Source organism: Bos taurus, chromosome 1 (assembly GCF_002263795.3).
Source record: "Bos taurus isolate L1 Dominette 01449 registration number 42190680 breed Hereford chromosome 1, ARS-UCD2.0, whole genome shotgun sequence".
NCBI lineage: Eukaryota > Metazoa > Chordata > Mammalia > Artiodactyla > Bovidae > Bos > Bos taurus.
The window spans coordinates 154,440,179-154,458,473 of NC_037328.1; the positions used below are offsets into that span (position 1 = coordinate 154,440,179).

An 18,295-nucleotide genomic window follows, 5' to 3' on the forward strand; every position below is an offset into this window, starting at 1 on the left:
TCTTTCATTGATCATGCTTTTGGTTTTGAAACTAAAATGTCATCACAAAATGCAAGATCATGACGACTTTCACCTGCGTCATTTCTCAGGCGTTTTATGGTTTCACCTTTAGGTTGATGATCCACTTTGAGTTAACTGTTTCTGAAAGGTATAAAATCGACGCCTAGATTTGTTTTAATTGGCTTTGCTTCTTCGTCAGTATCAGTCACTTAGCTCTGCTTGTACGGGTCTTTCTGCACTCCCTATTCTCAAGTCAGACACGGTCAGTCTTCTTCTAACTTTGTTCTCCTTCAATGTTGTCTTGTCTGTTCTGGGTGGGTCATGGACTTGAGCAGAGAAATCCTGTGTAGTCTCACACTGGAAAGTGATTAAACAAATGTAGAAAACCAGGCTGCAAAGTTCTTTTAGCCTCTTTAAGAACTTTCTTTAAATATCACTTCATTAAAAAAAGGGGGGGGGGCCCCACAGGCTACTCACAAGGTGCTTCTGAAATGCTAGAATCTTGGCATGCAACAAATTAATCCTCAGACCTGACAATGAATGAACACTTTAAAGGCATATTATTTTCTTTCAAAAAGTTTTGGGGGGATTCTCTCGCAGTCCAGTTAGTGGTTAGGACACAGCACTTTCACTGCCATGATCTGGGTTCAATCCCTGGTCAGGGAACTAAGATCCCGCAAGCCACACAGCCAAAAAAAAAAAAATAATAATAATAATTTAAAACAATTATTAAAAGTCAAGATGGAATTTAGAGACCATGTATAATAAGAATCAAATGAGAACTGCTTACTGTGTAGTGAGTGCAAGTCGCTCAGTCATGTCCAACTCTTTGTGACCCCATGGACTATACAGTCCATGGAATTCTCCAGGCCAGAATACTGGAGTGGGTAGCCTTTCTCTTCTCTAGGAGATCTTCCCAACCCAGGGATCAAACCCAGGTCTCCAGCATGGCAGACAGATTCTTTACCAGCTGAACCACAAGGGAAGCCTAACAACACTGGAGTGGGTAGCCTCTCCCTTCTCCAGCAGATCTTGCCAACCAAGGAATCAAACTGAAGTCTCGTGCATTCCAGGTGTATTCTTCACCAACTGAGCCAGGGAAGCCCAGTGTGCAGTACACACAGCAACTAACTAAAAGCAGCAGTCTACCCTTGAAACTCAAAATGCCATTTAAAGAGTCACCTACACTAATTTTCTACTATTGCTAAATAGACTGTTCTTCTAGTAAATTACTCTATTTTGACCCATCTGATCTGTGAACACCCTGGTAGACTGAATTCAGAATTTAGGGCATAAAATGAGAGTCAATGGATTGTATAAAGAGTCTTGAGCACTGAAAAACTAAATATACTCCTATGAACCTCTTTCCTAGAAATGAGAGATATATTTAATTTTTCAAAGTCTAGACTCCCCAAGCCTCTTGCATTTTATATTTAAATATTTACTACCTCATTACTCTTCTGCCTATTTTCTTTTCTTATTTGCAACTTTAGGAATTTCTGTCATTAAGCAAAGAAGGAAAGGAAAGAAGATAAAAACAATAGAAACATTCATCAATCAAATTAGGCAAAAAGACTGTCAAACTAATTTTTTAAATTACAGTATTGAATTATCTGGACTGTTTTTATCTCCCTTGCACATAAAATCACCACTGATTACATGACAGTCAATCTTGTTCTCAGGTTTATGGAGAAGAGCAAATATTATTAATTATGGCTTGGTTGACCATTCATCTCCTCTGCTTACTCTGCATATATAGAAACAGAAACAACCGTTTATTCCTCCGAGTATTCTGATCTCAACATTCAGAGTAGGCCAGACAGAAAAGTGAACTCTTCATTAAAAATATCCATGTCAAAACAGAAAATAAAAGTCAAACTGAGAATTTAAACACATTTTTGCTTCCTACCTTTTTTATATGCCAAACCATTCTGTTCCTTTCCATTAGCATGATTATTTTAATTATTAATTTACTTGCAATAATGATAATAATTTAACTATTAATTAACTTAACTACTTATGATATTCAAGAAGTCAAACAGTACTTCAGTACTAAGCAAAACCCGGATAAAACTGAATACAAAACTTTCAAGGACACATGTTCTCTTATTTTTAAATGGTAATTAAAAGTTTCTGATACTATTTACACAATGATAAACAGGACATGCATTGGTAAGTGCCAAAAGGTATTTGTTTTATTTACATCTTACAGGCTTTGCTTTCTGGCTCTGTGCTTTCTCTTCCATCCCTTTTTATCCAGCAGCAATTCCACAAAATCACTCAGCCCATTAAAAGTTTCTTCCTTTCTGCTATAAGGAGCCAAGAATGCATTATTACATTTTTCTGTGTGAAGTATGCTATTAAATAATAGCTTGTGCACTAATTAAAGCAAATGTAATTGTGAGAACACATTGACGTTGTTAAAGTAAATTAGCCAATTTGTTAATAGTTTCATTTCAAGTGACCTTAATTGTATTAATTGTGATACTAGCAAATTAAATTGAAGAGCATTAAATACATTGTTCTAATATGTCCTAGAGGAACAAATTTTCCATTACTTCAGCAAAGAGAAAATAAAGATTATTTGCACCACCCACCGAAGTCTCCTACACATGGCGTACACAATGGGTCAAGCAGAAAAGGTCTTATCAAGACAGCCTTTATTGTTACTATTTTAATATTAGTAGCATGCCATAAAACAGATCACATAGTAGTAACTGAGCTTTAGATAAATGGTTAATTCTATGACATTCTTTTATATCAGGTTAAGCAGAAATTACTTCACTATTACAGAGTTAAAATTATTGAGAGTGAGGGAATAAAGATCAGCATAGAGGACTACAATATGAAAATAAATTTAAAAATACAACTCTGTGTAAATCAGGCATTACTTAATAAATGCTTAGTGTCAAGTCATATGATACATCATAAAAAAAGGTATGGCCCTCATTCTTGAAAAGAGATTTAAGAGTACAACAGAGAGAACAACAGAGATGCTACATAAACTGTAGTCTTCAGAACGCTATCCACACTGGCTAACAGAAGCCCCCGAGGTGGGCCCCTGCTGGACCCTCCTGCACGTCACCCCCGTGCCCCAGACATCTTCAGACAACCTGAGTAGGACAAGAGCATACCCACCGTAAGAACCTCCTCTCTATGAACTGTTTCCTTTTCTGTTGCTTCTTTCTTTCTGCCTCTCTGTGCCCACGTGGCCCCTCTGTCGCCATCTCCGCATGCCTGGCTCCTTGCTGTCTGTCATTCACATGTAACTGACCAGTCACCTTCTCAGAGGGCACTGCTCTGAATACCTGCAGTATGCACCCAGCGTTCATTACACTACCACTCTAACTGCTGCCTAGCACTTATCATTCTGATACTTTTTCTTATTTTTCTACTTTTCCACCTTTTTCTTTCTTTTTTTTTACTGTCTCTCTCATGCTAAAATGTCAATTTCATTCAAAGAGAGCACCTGGACTATTTGTTTAATAGCCTATGCCCAGATACTAGATGATCAATCAATTTTTTGAATGAATGGATAAATAAATATCAAGTTTTGTGGCCTGCAGCTCATACTATGTATGATAAAATATGTGTCTCTCTGATCTCTACTCATTTATTGAGTAGAAGTGAAACTTCTTAACCATTATGTCACCACTCTAATTGAAAATCTAAGTTCAACAAAACAGATGTATTCACAAGTCTAATTAAAGATTCAAATTGTTACTAGTGTTCTAAGCTTGGTCAAAATCAGTCATGTTCTATTTTCCTGTTTTTCTGGTTCCACTGATGAACTAGCAGAAAGCAACTAGCATAATTCTTTGATACGAAATGCACTCGCAGGTCACTTCACCTGAGTGCGTCTTTTTGGTTTATGTTTTTCTAAGGTCTAAGATAATACTGTCGCACAAAATCACCTCTGTCACTCTCGTTGTGCCTGATCCAGCCAAACAAAACCACCCATCACACAGCTTCTCACCTTTGGGGACCAAGGAATGTTATAAAGGCTGACTGAGCATCACAGAAGTCTCTCAAAGTATGGATATTCCTCAGCAGATACCTCTGCCCACAGCGGCAGTGGGCAGGGCTACTGTTTCTTTCTGCCACCAGAGCAAGCAGTGAGGTCTCCTTTGCTCTTCAGTTCAGTCGCTCAGTCATGTCCGACTCTCTGTAACCCCATGGACTGCAGCACACGAGGCCTCCCTGTCCTTCACCAACTCCCAGAGCTTGCTCAAACTCATGTCCATCAAATCAGTGATGCCATCCAACCGTCTCATCCTCTGTTTTCCCCTTCTTCTTCCACCTTCAATCTTTCCCAACATCAGGGCCTTTTCCAATGAGTCAGTTCTTTCTATCAGGTGGCCAAAGTATTGGAGCTCTAGCTTCAACATAAGTCCTTCCAATGAATATTCAGGACTGCTTTCCTTTAGGATGGACTGGCTGGATCTCCTTGCAGTCCAAGGGACTCTCAAGAGTCTTCTCCAACAGCACAGTTCAAAAGTGTTAATTCTTTGGTGCTCAGATTTCTTTATAGTCCATCTCTCACATCCATACATGACTACTGGAAAACCATGCATGACCACCGGAAAAACTTAAACTCTTAAGACAACAAAAATGAAAAAAAGTTCCAGTACAACTAAAATGACTCTTCACAAAATCCCAATGCTAAAGGAACTGAAAAAGCAACTCCCTCTTAATACAGGGAATTGCTACACTGAATTCAATTAATAAGGAATAGACAAATCAATAAAAAGAGCTCAAAATTTATACCAATTTTTTTTTTTTTAATTTCAAGAGTACATGGGGCTTGTCTGGTGGCTCAGTGGTAAAGAACCCTCCTGCCAATGCAGAAGACACAGGTTCAATCCCTGCTAAGCCTGTGAGCCGCAGCTACTGAGCCTGTGCGCTAGGGCCCGGGAACCACAACCATTGAAGCCCACGCACCCAGACCCCGTGTTCCACAACAAGAGAAGCTGCCGCAAGGAAAAGCCCGAACACCAAAACTAGAGAGCAGCCCCCGTTCTTCACGACGAGAAGAGCCTGTACAGCAACAAAGGCTCAGCAGAGCCGAACATAAATAAATATTAAAAAGTTTTTTTTATTTCAAGAGTTCATTTTACTAATAGTGAGTTTCACTGTTACCATTAAAATGTCTAACTTGCTAAATCTCAATTCACTATGAGAGCATGAACACATAAAATCTACATAAAATCATCTAAATCTAACATTAAAGAGCAAGTTGAACTTTTGTGGCCATGTAAATGTTTACCACTGATATTCAAGCACCACATCTTCATGTTAATTCTGGATAAGATTTTGAGTTCACTTCTACCCACTCAGGTCAGTCAGTGAGCAGTATCTTGAAAATACCTGCCCACTAATTACAGGTCATCAATCCTTTTCCCATCACAGACTGTCTCCCCCTGAAGAGTCTGTAACCAGGCGGTCCTGAGGCACTGAGCACGCTGGGCCCGTGGGGAGCTCTCTCATCTGCAGCTTCCATAATTTTGGCCCCTCCTTTACCTTCCCCTACTTTGACTATTGTCAAATACCGCTCCTTCTATCCAATTTCTGCTCAAGGAAAATTCTGACCCATCAATCCCCATTCTGTTTTCCTCTCTTTGTATTCCTCGGCCGTCTCATATTTGATCTGGTATCTCTGTGGGAAGGCTTTCAAGTCTCTAACTCGCAGCCTTTCACACTGAAGTCTCCTGTTCCCCGCCTTCTTCTGGACGGTGTAATTTAGAAGGACAGGGCACGGTATGGTCACTGCCCTCTGAGGTCACCTCTACCTAGTGTCACACCGCTTCACAAAAGCCATCATTAAGGAGATGTTTAAAAACCATTCAGTTTTTTAAAATCCTTGGTATGGTCATTTAGGAACTTCCAAGTCACTCTCCCATTTATTTAGAAATCTTTATCTTCATTAAGGAAAATGGTGGCTTTGTTGATTTAACAGTCTTACTAACAGTTCTTCATCTATCTAAACTGATGTTTTCCTCAACATCCATAAAGAATTTTTCATTAAGATGATACTTTTTACAAAACTACACAGACAGTAAAAAGATCAGTGGTTGCCACAGGTTGAGGACCAAAGGATGGGGAAGATGAACAGGTAGAAGCAGAGAATTTTGCAGATACTCTTGTGTGACATTGCTTGGACAGACACACATCTTTATACACTTGTCCAAACTTACAGGATGTAAGTTAAATTACCAAGAGTGGATCCTAATGTAAACTATAGAGCATGGGGCAATGGAGGCTCGTCAGCTATCACAAGCACACCACTCTGGTGGGAGACACAGGTAAGAGAGGGGCTGTGCACATATGGGAACAGAGGGCATGTGGGAAATCTGTACCTTTCTCTGACTGTTGCTGTGAAGCTATAACTGCTCTTTAAAAAAGTCTTTGAAATAATAATAATAAAAAGACTTCAAGCCAAAACCTGTCCAAATCAATGAGACCTAAATTACCACAGAGAACTAATGAAGGTGCGGAGCTGGTGAGCTGGCTGCCGTTGAACACTGCTCCCCTGAATCACCAGTCACCACTGCCCGTCACGCTGTCCCACCGCATCTGTGACTCCCAACCGCCCTGTGATCCTCTGCTGCACCTCTTCTAACTCGGTCCCTCCCGAAACTTTCTACTCTGCCCTCTCATAACTCTGCCCTCTTTCCATAACTTTCTATTCTCAAACCCATCCATGAATTCTTCCACCATAAACTCCCTTGGGTACTGTCTACCTCTTATACTCCCATGACAAAGCAACCATCTGCTTTTCATTGTGTCTAAGTCCTAGGCACTGAATTCTGCTGGATGCAATCACACACATTTACAAGTTTGTATCACCTATAAATTATGATGTTTAAATTCACCTTGGTCCCCAAGGTTATATATTCTTTACCAACTCAATCTAACCTTTTTTACTCTCCCCAAATCTTCAAATGCTTCATCTTATCACTCACTATCAGCAAATTACCTCACCCTAAGATATCAAGAAAGATATTAAAATATCAGTGATACTTTATTGCACTCTCTGCCATCAAACAGATGAATGGACCACACCGAAACACGGTTTCTCCAACCTTCCTGCTATTATAGTGAGAATAAGAATACCCTGCCCCTCTGTACAAATCCATCTCAGCTCTAGACTGCATCTGAAACCAAGCAGAACCCTGCCAGTCCCGTCCCAAGTACAAGGTTCCCCCCTCACCCACTGCCTCTTGTTTGTAGAATAACTGAAATGTCCCAGGCCTCCCTGAGTCACAAAAGCGTAGGCTCAAGTAGTTAACAATTAGGATGACAGAGGCACAGGATCTTTTCAGGGTCTGATGAACACTCCTGAGTGGCTTCACAGGTACTGTAACTGCTATTAGAGGGGAGACGTAACCACAGGGTGCTGCACCTGTAGTCAAGACACAGGCTGCTCTGTCCTGAGCAATCCTGAACCCGTGACTAGCACACTTATAAGACCTGGACTTAAAGAGAAGAGGATTAACACTATAAACTGTATGCATATCTTTGTGGGCATCAGAGTAATTGTGGCTTACTCTGCCCATATACACAGCCAGGCAACGGAAACTATCAACAAAAAGACGCTACAGATTGTCAGCATCTTCCACGTTAAGAATACGGCACCCTGTGTATCAGCATGAAGAAGCTACAGAAAAAGGATCTTTGTTCATAATCCCATAGGAATGGAACGATGTCTGAGAGGGGTGGCGTGTACGAGCACGCTCACAGGTGGTTTACTGTAGGAAGTAGCTCTCTGCAACGGGCCACTCCTGTCACTTTAACAAAGCTGTGTTTTACCTAACCTCTGGCCCGTGCACACGTTTCAAATATTTTGAATACATAATATTTGCCTGACGTGTTGGTACTTTACAGATAAAGAAGAAATGAAGAAGGAGTTAAGAGATCGCCAGATCTCTCTCCCAGCCTCCCCTTCACCAGTCTTAAAAGAGAAACTGAGTGAAGAGGAAGATGAGGCAGTGGCAACAGCCTGCCCACAAGGAGGATGGTGACGACTCTGGCCCCGACCGCCCTGCTGTCCCTTTAAACACTGCCACACCGAGCAGAACCTTCGGGGTTGGTTCCGGGACACTAGCCCACCTTCTCCCTGGGCCCTGGACGGGCAGCCCACGTCACACGGCTGTGGACGTTTCAAGTGGCAAGCACCCAAACCTGAGTTCAGTGACACCTCTACGACGTGGAAAGCCACACTAAAGATGGTTAACAGGACCGCATCGTTTTCTTGCATCAACTACATTAAGCTGATTTTATTACCACCAATTTATTCATCAATAAAGCCAGGCACCCATTTCCAGCCATGTAATTCTGTGATATAATAAACCAAAAAAAGGAAGACTTGAGACAAAAAAATTGTAAAAAGGCAAAAATGAAGTAGGCAGGGTGTTCTGAATGTCTTAGATATTTTTTAAGTAGGTTACTAAGTATTTTATACAAGAGCCAAAAAGAAAGCTTTGAAACAGGTATTACATAAAAAGGTATTACATTAAGTAATTATCTGAATACTGCAAAAGCTGTTAAGTAAGAAGGCATATAAAATTAGAGCTAAAAACTCTGGCTGTATGTAACAAACTGCAATTCTTCACAGAGACCTAATAGAGGAAAACGTTTTCTCATCGTGAGTTAACGTTCCAATCTCTTATAAGCTTGGAAAAAAACGAGTGATTCTGATAATGTTATTTCTTTATTGATAATAGGTTAAGTCTCCCTAAGTCTTCATATTGTTTTTAGTTTAAAATGATTACTTTTTCATTTAATTAAATCATTAAAAGTTACATGCTAGGACTGAATAATCATGAATAGCTGAAAAAATAAGTTTTTTTTTATGGTTTAAACTGAATTATAGGTAACTTGTCAATTAGTAATACCCTTTGATCAAAGATCTTGAAATTTAAGATGATAATTCTGGTACATAACCAAATTCAATAGAGAAAATGTCATACTTTCTGTGGTGTTTTCAATTTGAAAGAGAAATTCAAGCATTTAAAAGTTTAATTAACATAGAAAATGTGCCCTAAGATTTTGCATGTATATATGCAAATACTTTTTTTTCTGCCCTCACTCACTTCCCTCAAACATCCATGAAAGTAAACCAATGATATGTAACTTTCTCTCTGTCTTATCTGTTATGTGGCTATTTTTGCTAATCCTTTCCAGAATATGCAGAACCATTTAACTCGGAAATGTAGTATATTTCTGTAAATATAAAAATTCAGGTTTCAGAAATTAAAGACTTATTTGTTTACTTCTGGAATATGCAAAAGGAATTTTTTCAAGTCAACAAAAAACATGGTTTCTACACAGAGAAAACACTGATTAAGTCCAGTGTTTGACTACTTACAAAATGAGTCATCTAGTTGCCACAAATTCCCTTGTGGGAAAAGTGTAAATGGCTTCAAATACGTGGAGAACCCCATGAAAGACATATATTAAAATAAACCAACATACTAAAAAGGTGATGATTTTTCAAGTAAATATGACAACCCCATTAAAATGCAGCACAGTTTTCTGCAAAAAGAAAACCTAAGATGAAATAGATGCTTTATATACAATATTTACATATACAATGCACAAAACCCACTACCGTTAGTAACCTTTCTGGCTCTGAAGAACTAGATATTTACATATCTTTCTTCTGCGTGTGCGTGCGCTTATGTGTGTTTTGTGTATATTTTTAACAGTTGACAGCTGTTTTAGAGCATACAGAGATGCCAGGCTGAATGAGGGTCTTGATTACTTCAAGATTAGCTATCTAAAGTTTCTATTCATTTTAAGTGTTGTTAGTTGGAAGAGTCATTAGTCACTTCCTTGTCTCATAGAACATCAGCATACATTTACATTGTTAATGAACATTTGGGGTAAATGAATTAATGGCACTTTTAAACATCAATTCAGTCCTAATAACTTTGTATGTCATAGAAATGTTGGCTAGGATATAAATGAAAAGCCTTTTCAGTAAAGGTAACACCTTATTCCTGCAAACAATAAAGTATAAAATTAATTTAAAATGTTTTCTTAACCAGTTTTTAAAAAATGAACCTCAATATTTAATGACCTAGTCCAGAGAAAAATACACACTTAAAAAAAATGTTTATTCAAAAATAAGCAAATAAATCAGAACATTTTGGTGAAAATATTTTATATATTGATAACACAAAAATGTATTCACTTTTAAAATATGCACTTATGGAAGTGACTGCAGAATGATCTGACTTATTTAATTAAGAGTACTTCTTAAAGGTATGACATTTAAGAAAAAAAGCATCACTAAGGATGACTGTATCGTTCTCACCACTAAAATTCTTTAAATGCTGAAACTAAACAGTAACATTTTTTTCATACTATCAAAACCTTAAATAGCAGTTTAAATAGAAGCAAATATAAAAATAAAATCATGAAAACAAGCTGTACACTATTTTCATTAAAAACAAGGGCATTTGGATGATGTGGAATGTATTAAAGATGGACAAAACAACATCTACACACTCCATAAACTCAAGAGCTTGTGTGCTAAAGAAATAGTTACGTTTAGGAAATCAACTTTTTTTAATTCCCAAAACATTACTTAATGCAGACCTTTACATCAACATAGGAAAAAAAACTATCTGAAGTATAGAAAACATATGTGAATGACTTTGACTAAGCATAATTTCTTAAAATAGATCTTACAATCCTGGTATATGTATGAGTGAAAATGTACAAGTAGTTACTTGAATCATGAATCGACTTCAGCAAATATTTAGTTGAAATAAGGATAAAGCTTCAAGAATTGTCACAAACTTACTCTTTCCTTCTAAGATACTATGTTATCATTAATATTGAGAAAATACTATAAAGCTCCAATACATACACATTTAATACATTTTTCTAGGGTAGGCCCTAACAGAGTTGATCTCTTAACAATTTCCATACATAGATATTTAAAAGAAAAACACAAATTTCAATTATTAAAAAAAAAGAGAAGAATCAGGCAAGTCTTTTACCCTATAATAATCTCAACTTGCTGAAAGAAAGAAGAAAAATCCCCACAAAAATGAACACCAAAGGTTTAGACATCTTTAGAAGATGTTTCACACAGACCATTTTGTATTTCAAAATTCTTATGCTGAAGTAATGAAGCGTTTAAGTTTACGGATTTCTTTTTTTTTTTTAAGAATGACAGTGCATTAAACATGGGCTAAGGCTAATGTGTCTACAATTAAAAGTTGGCGCTCAGTGTCACAGCGCTCCATATCTATCCAGCAAAATGGTCTTAAAAGTTCTTCTGTGCAGCCTCATCTAGAGGAAGACGTCTAGGGTGGGGCTAGCTGGAGACCCGCTGCCAACTTTCCCAGCAGCTCAGCAGTTATCCGCGCAGGAAACTCACCTCCAGGCTGGTCTGGGTAGCTCGACAAAGGGTCAGTGCCCACCTCTTGTTCTTCTGGCTGCAGAGGATGTCTAGTTTCAGACAAGGAATGATACATTGTGAGAACTGGACAATGTCACCAAAAGTGCCCACCTGGAAGATGAAAAATACGGAGAAAAATGATACTCTTTTTCCTGCCTTGACTAGGAATAAATGCAAAACTGAAATGATTAAGTGAGCATTACAAACATTAACAAGCTTTCTACAGGATCCAGGGACTTTTAATACACACTAGTAGGAAAGAAGTGAAAAAGTAGCACTAAATTTTCTTTTTAAAAATTATTTTCCAAATCTGAACTTCACTGGTAATCTTTACCTCAACATTCTATTACATATGTCTGCGGTATACTCCTGCACAAAAAAGCTGAATTGTAACTTAAACCATTGTCACATTTATAATACCCTTCATCTTGCTGGCAAAATAATACACATTTACCATAGGAACTTTCAAAATATAGAAAATATAGCTAACTAAAATTATTTGTAATTGTATTAGCTGAAAACACCAGTTAACATTTCAATTTATTATATGTATTCTTTCTTTGTTCTGAGCATTTAAAACCCGTAGTTTTAATGTGATCCACCGTGTTAAGTATACTGATTACATAAATTGGCGTATCTTCCTTCCCATTAAAAAGTCTACATTATCACTTCTAGTGGATCCCTAGTATTCTATTATATAGCTGTAACAATTCTTTATTAGTAAACAATCAGGATGCTTTCAACTGCCCAACACTATAAACAGCCTCACAATGAATGTCTTTCATTAATATCTCTGTACTGTATCCATGATTATTCCCCTTCAGGATAAATTCTTATAAGCATAATTACTGAACCAAAGCATGTATTTTTTTTTAAATGTAAGATTTTGTGATAAGTTTTGACAAATTATGATCTAGACAAATTTGAATGTAATAGAACAATTCATTTCCCTTGGCCACTCATCAACAGTAGAAATAAGTAATCTCTTGGGTTTCTTTATTTTTTCTGGATCAATATGATAATCCAGTTTTATACTGCATTTGCTTGATAACTAGTAAGATAACTGAAGATTTCACATGTTTTCTCTGATATTTGTTATTGTTTTTGTGGATGGAGTTTATTATCATGATTGCCCTCATGATTTGTAAGCATGCTTTACATATTAAGGATACTAAAACTTTGTCATATGCTACATATATTTTTCACAATGTATCTCTATCTTCAAATTATGTATAATTTCCTAGACAGAGTAACATCTTTATGAAACCAAAAATATGTGTATCTTCTTTATGGATTCTGCTCTGGTATTAGACTTACAAAGGCAAGATTATGTAAATAACCACCTATGTCTTCTTTTGTTGATTTGAAGGTTTTCCTTCTCAAGTCTGATTCCTATAAGTAATTCTAATTTAAACACTTTTTTTCAGAAATTAAATTGCTGTTGAACTTGTAAGCGACACTATTTATTTTTTTTTAAGTCTATACAGTACAAATGACCTTCCCATATCAACATCTTTCAAAAAACAGACTGAGTTCACTAAATTTCATCCCAAGTAATGTAAGTAACAAAATATTTTAAATTTCCAGAGCAGGGGGGACAGGAAGAGGAAACGTGGAATGTTAAATTGGAAAAGAAGGTCCAGCCAAAATGTGTATGTGATCTTACAGGATAAAGTCTCCACTCCTGGAGGAAAATTCCAGAAAAGCCCACGAACATACAAATCTTTGACCAATTTTTTCTCATCACAAAATACTCCTTTATTCTATTTACGTAATTTCAAAAATGCTCATTTCATAAAATGACTTGAATATTTCCTCATTTTTATCAGAACACTTCAATTCTCACCCACACTCACTCTTGATTAGATGTAAACAAACCCTATCCCTCTCAGATTATGGTTAAACAAAAGGAGAGGTTTAGGCAAAATCAACACTTGGGAAAGTAGAACTTTTGTTGCCAACACAGTGAAAACTTCTAAAGCCATAAATCTAAACAGTTGTCAGCTCTCCCTTCTTATGTGTACAAATCAATTATATATGGAGTACTAACTACACAGATAATCCGCTGGATTATCGAAAAAGCAAGAGAGTTCCAGAAAAACATCTATTTCTGCTTTATTGACTATGCCACGTATCACCACATACTATCACATGACTATCACCACATACTGTGGAAAATTCTTTAAGAGATGGGAATACCAGACCACCTGATCTGCCTCCTGAAAAATCTGTATGCAGGTCAGGAAGCAACAGTTAGGACTGGACATGGAACAATGACTGGTTCCAAATAGGAAAAGGAGTACGTCAAGGCTGTTTATTGTCATCCTGCTTATTTAACTTCTATGCAGAGTACATCAAGAGAAATGCTGGGCTGGATGAAGCACAAGCTGGAATCAAGATTGCTGGGAGAAATATCAATGATCCCAGATATGCAAATGACACCACCCTTATGGCAGAAAGCAAAGAAGAAATAAAGAGCCTCTTGATGAAAGTGAAAGAGGAGAGTGAAAAAGTCGGCTTCAAGCTCAACATTCAGAAAACTAAGATCATGGCATCTGGTCCCCATTTCATGGCAAATAGAGGGGCAACAGTGGAAACAGTGACAGACTTTATTTTGGGGGGCTTCAAAATCACTGCAGATGGTGACTGCAGCCATGAAATTAAAAGACACGTACTCCTTGGAAGGAAAGTTATGACCAACCTAGACAGCATACTAAAAAGCAGAGACATTACTTTGCCAACAAAGGTCCATCTAGTCCAAGCTATGGTTTTTCCAGTATTCATGTATGGATGTGAGAGTTGGACTATAAAGAAAGCTGAGCGCCGATGAATTGATGCTTTTGAATTGTGGTGTTGGAGAAGACTCCTGAGAGTCCCCTGGACTGCAAGGAGATCCAACCAGTCCATCCTAATGGAGATCAATCCTGAATATTCATTGGAAGGATTGATGTTGAAGCTGAAACTCCAATACTTTGGCCACCTGATGCGAAGAGCTGACTCATCTGAAAACACCCTGATGCTGGGAAAGATTGAAGGCAGGAAGAGAAGGGGACAACAGAGGATGAAATGGTTGGATGGCATCACCAACTCAATGGACATGAGTCTGACTAAGCTCTGGGAGTTGGTGATGGACAGGGAGGCCTGGAGTGCTGTGGTTCATAGGGTCGCAAAGAGTCGGACATAACTGAGCAACTGAACTACACATAAGGAATTCTGGGAAAGATACTCTAGTAGACAATCGCAAAATGTAAATAAGCAATTATATTATAAAGCAGAATCTGACACAGTCTACTCATCAAATGAATGAACAGATTTAAAAAGTAAAGTCCTCTCCTATGGAGAAGTCTCATCAAACTCAAACACCTAATGGGGTCAGGTAAATATTATTAATAATTCCAGTTAGCATCCATTAAGCAATGCATATAAGGCAAAAACTGCATTAAACACTTTGTGTATACTCATCATCTTATCTGCTGAACAACTCAAAACTCTGTTAGTCTTTGCCCTGCTTCATTTCGTATTCCAAGGCCAAATTTGCCTGTTACTCCAGGTGTTTCTTGACTTCCTACTTTTGCATTCCAGTCCCCTATAATGAAAAGGACATCTTTTTTGGGTGTTAGTTCTAAAAGGTCTTGTAGGTCTTCACAGAACCATTCAACTTCAGCCTCTATACATGGACATCACCAGATGGTCAACACCGAAATCAGGTTGATTATATTCTTTGCAGCCAAAGACGGAGAAGCTCTATACCGTCAGCAAAAACAAGACCAGGAGCTGACTGTGGCTCAGACCATGAACTCCTTATTGCCAAATTCAGACTTAAATTGAAGAAAGTAGGGAAAACCACTAGACCATTCAGGTATGACCTAAATCAAATCCCTTATGATTATACACTGGAAGTGAGAAATAGATTTAAGGGCCTAGATCTGATAGAGTGCCTGATGAACTATGGACTCGGGTTCGTGACATTGTACAGGAGACAGGGATCAAGACCATCCCCATGGAAAAGAAATGCAAAAAAGCAAAATGGCTGTCTGGGGAGGCCTTACAAATAACTGTGGGGAAAAAAAAATAGCTGTGAAAAGAAGAGAAGTGAAAAGCAAAGGAGAAAAGGAAAGATATAAACATCTGAATGCAGAGTTCCAAAGAATAGCAAGAAGAGATAAGAAAGCCTTCTTCAGTGATCAATGCAAAGAAATAGAGGAAAACAACAGAATGGGAAAGACTAGGGATCTCTTCAAGAAAATCAGAGATACCAAAGGAACATTTCATGCAAAGATGGGCTCGATAAAGGACAGAAATGGTATGGACCTAACAAAAGCATAAGATATTAAAAAAGGTGGCAAGAATAAACAGAAGAACTGTACAAAAAAGATCTTCATGACCCAGATAATCATGATGATGTGATCACTGACCTAGAGCCAGACATCCTGGAATGTGAAGTCAAGTGGGCCTTAGGAAGCATCACTACGAACAAAGCTAGTGGAGGTGATGGAATTCCAGTTGAGCTATTCCAAATCCTGAAAGATGATGCTGTGAAAGTGCTGCACTCAATATGCCAGCAAATTTGGAAAACTCAGCAGTGGCCACAGGACTGGAAAAGGTCAGTTTTCATTCCAATCCCAAAGAAAGGCAATGCCAAAGAATGCTCAAACTACCACACAATTGCACTCATCTCACACGCTAGTAAAGTAATGCTCAAAATTCTCCAAGCCAGGCTTCAGCAGTATGTGAACCGTGAACTTCCCGATGTTCAAGCTGGTTTTAGAAAACGCACAGGAACCAGAGATCAAATTGCCAACATCCGCTGGATCATGGAAAAAGCAAGAGAGTTCCAGAAAAACATCTATTTCTGCTTTATTGACTATGCCAAAGCCTTTGACTGTGTGGATCACAATAAACTGTGGAAAATTCTGAAAGAGATGGGAATACCAGACCACCTGATCTGCCTCTTGAGAAATTTGTATGCAGGTCAGGAAGCAACAGTTAGAACTGGACATGGAACAATAGACTGGTTCCACATAGGAAAAGGAGTTCGTCAAGGCTGTATGTTGTCACCCTGTTTATTTAACTTCTATGCAGAGTACATGATGAGAAACGCTGGACTGGAAGAAACACAAGCTGGAATCAAGATTGCAGGGAGAAATATCAATAACCTCAGATATGCAGATGACACCACCCTTATGGCAGAAAGTGAAGAGGAACTAAAAAGCCTCTTGATGAAAGTGAAAGAGGAGCGTGAAAAAGTTGGCTTAAAGCTCAACATTCAGAAAACGAAGATCATGGCATCTGGTCCCATCACTTCATGGGAAATAGATGGGGAAACAGTGGAAACAGTGTCAGACTTTATTTTTCTGGGCTCCAAAATCACTGCAGATGGTGACTGCTGCCATGAAATTAAAAGACGCTTACTCCTTGGAAGGAAAGTGATGACCAACCTAGATAGCATATTCAAAAGTAGAGACATTACCTTGCCAACAAAGGTTCGTCTAGTCAAGGCTATGGTTTTTCCTGTGGTCATGTATGGATGTGAGAGTTGGACTGTGAAGAAGGCTGAGCGCCGAAGAATTGATGCTTTTGAACTGTGGTGTTGGAGAAGACTCTTGAGAGTCCCTTGGATTGCAAGGAGATCCAACCAGTCCATTCTGAAGGAGATCAGCCCTAGAATTTCTTTGGAAGGACTGATGCTCAAGCTGAAACTCCAGTACTTTGGCCACCTCATGCGAAGAGTTGACTCATTAGAAAAGACTCTGATGCTGGGAGGGATTGGGGGCAGGAGGAGAAGGGGACGACAGAGGATGAGATGGCTGGATGGCATCACTGACTCGATGGACCTGAGTCTGAGTGAACTCCGGGAGGTGGTGATGGACAGGGAGGCCTTGCATACTGTGATTCATGGGGTCGCAAAGAGTCGGACACGACTGAGCGACTGATCTGATCTGAAGAACTCAATGACGCATCTTCATCCTTATTTTCATTTCACTAGAGAAAATGAGGTACAGAGAGATGAAGCAATTTGTTTACAGTCGCACAGCTAGTGTTGAACGCATCCTCTCTGGCTCTACGGCTCACGGTCTGCTTCAATCCGACCCTTGGCTCTAAGCCAGTGAGACAGACCAACAAGAAGTCAAACAAGGGAGTGTAAGATGGCAGGTCTGTCAACTGTTGGGACATCCTTTTCTTTCCTTCAATGTTTTCAAGAAAAGTTAAAAATCCAGAATTTTATGTGAAATCTCTTTACTTGTGTTGGTAGATAATTTTTTAAAAAACTGTGTGGAACGGATTAAACACCTCTCAAGCCTGTATTTGGCCATGGATATCTTACAACATAAAATTCATATTCTCTATACATTTTGTCATACTCTTAAAACATCTAAGGGTAAATATTTGAAAATGAGTACCGCGAGTTAACTGCCAGACTTCCTTAAAATTTCTTTAGCATCCTATACTATGTTTTCTTATCATTACTCCAGTTTCTCACTTTTATAGTATATACACTTTTCTACTGTTAGACTTCATATACCTAAAATATACAAATAAGGGGATTTTATGTATTTTAAACTCTATGAGAATTAGACAATCAACCAGTAAACTGATATCAAAGTATGTTTCAAAAAGGCACATTAAAAATAAGGTACTCTACAACATAATGATGTTCAAATATTAGTTCAAGATGCTCAAGATATTTAAGGCCTTTTAAACTCTATGTTGCTGCTAAGTCACTTCAGTCATGTCCGACTCTGTGCAACCCCATAGATGGCAGCCCACCAAGCTTCCCAATCCCTGGGATTCTCTAGGCAAGAATACTAGAGTGGGTTGCCATTTCCTTCTCCAATGCATGAAAGTGAAAAGTTAAAGTCAAGTCGCTCAGTTGTTTCCGAC

The 18,295-nt window shown here is 38.3% G+C and overlaps 1 protein-coding gene across 12 annotated transcripts in view; it reads right to left on the minus strand.

Moving 5' to 3' along the window:
- The window catches only part of TBC1D5 (TBC1 domain family member 5), a 592,035-nt gene that overhangs the window by 344,769 nt on the left and 228,971 nt on the right, over nucleotides 1–18,295 (minus strand). For all 12 annotated transcript variants that reach the window (XM_059886432.1, XM_059886457.1, XM_059886448.1 and 9 more), the window contains one exon: nucleotides 11,393–11,524. In XM_059886432.1, coding sequence (XP_059742415.1) covers nucleotides 11,393–11,489 — 97 coding nt within the window. In that variant the 5' untranslated portion in view covers nucleotides 11,490–11,524. The remainder of the gene's footprint in view (nucleotides 1–11,392; nucleotides 11,525–18,295) is intronic.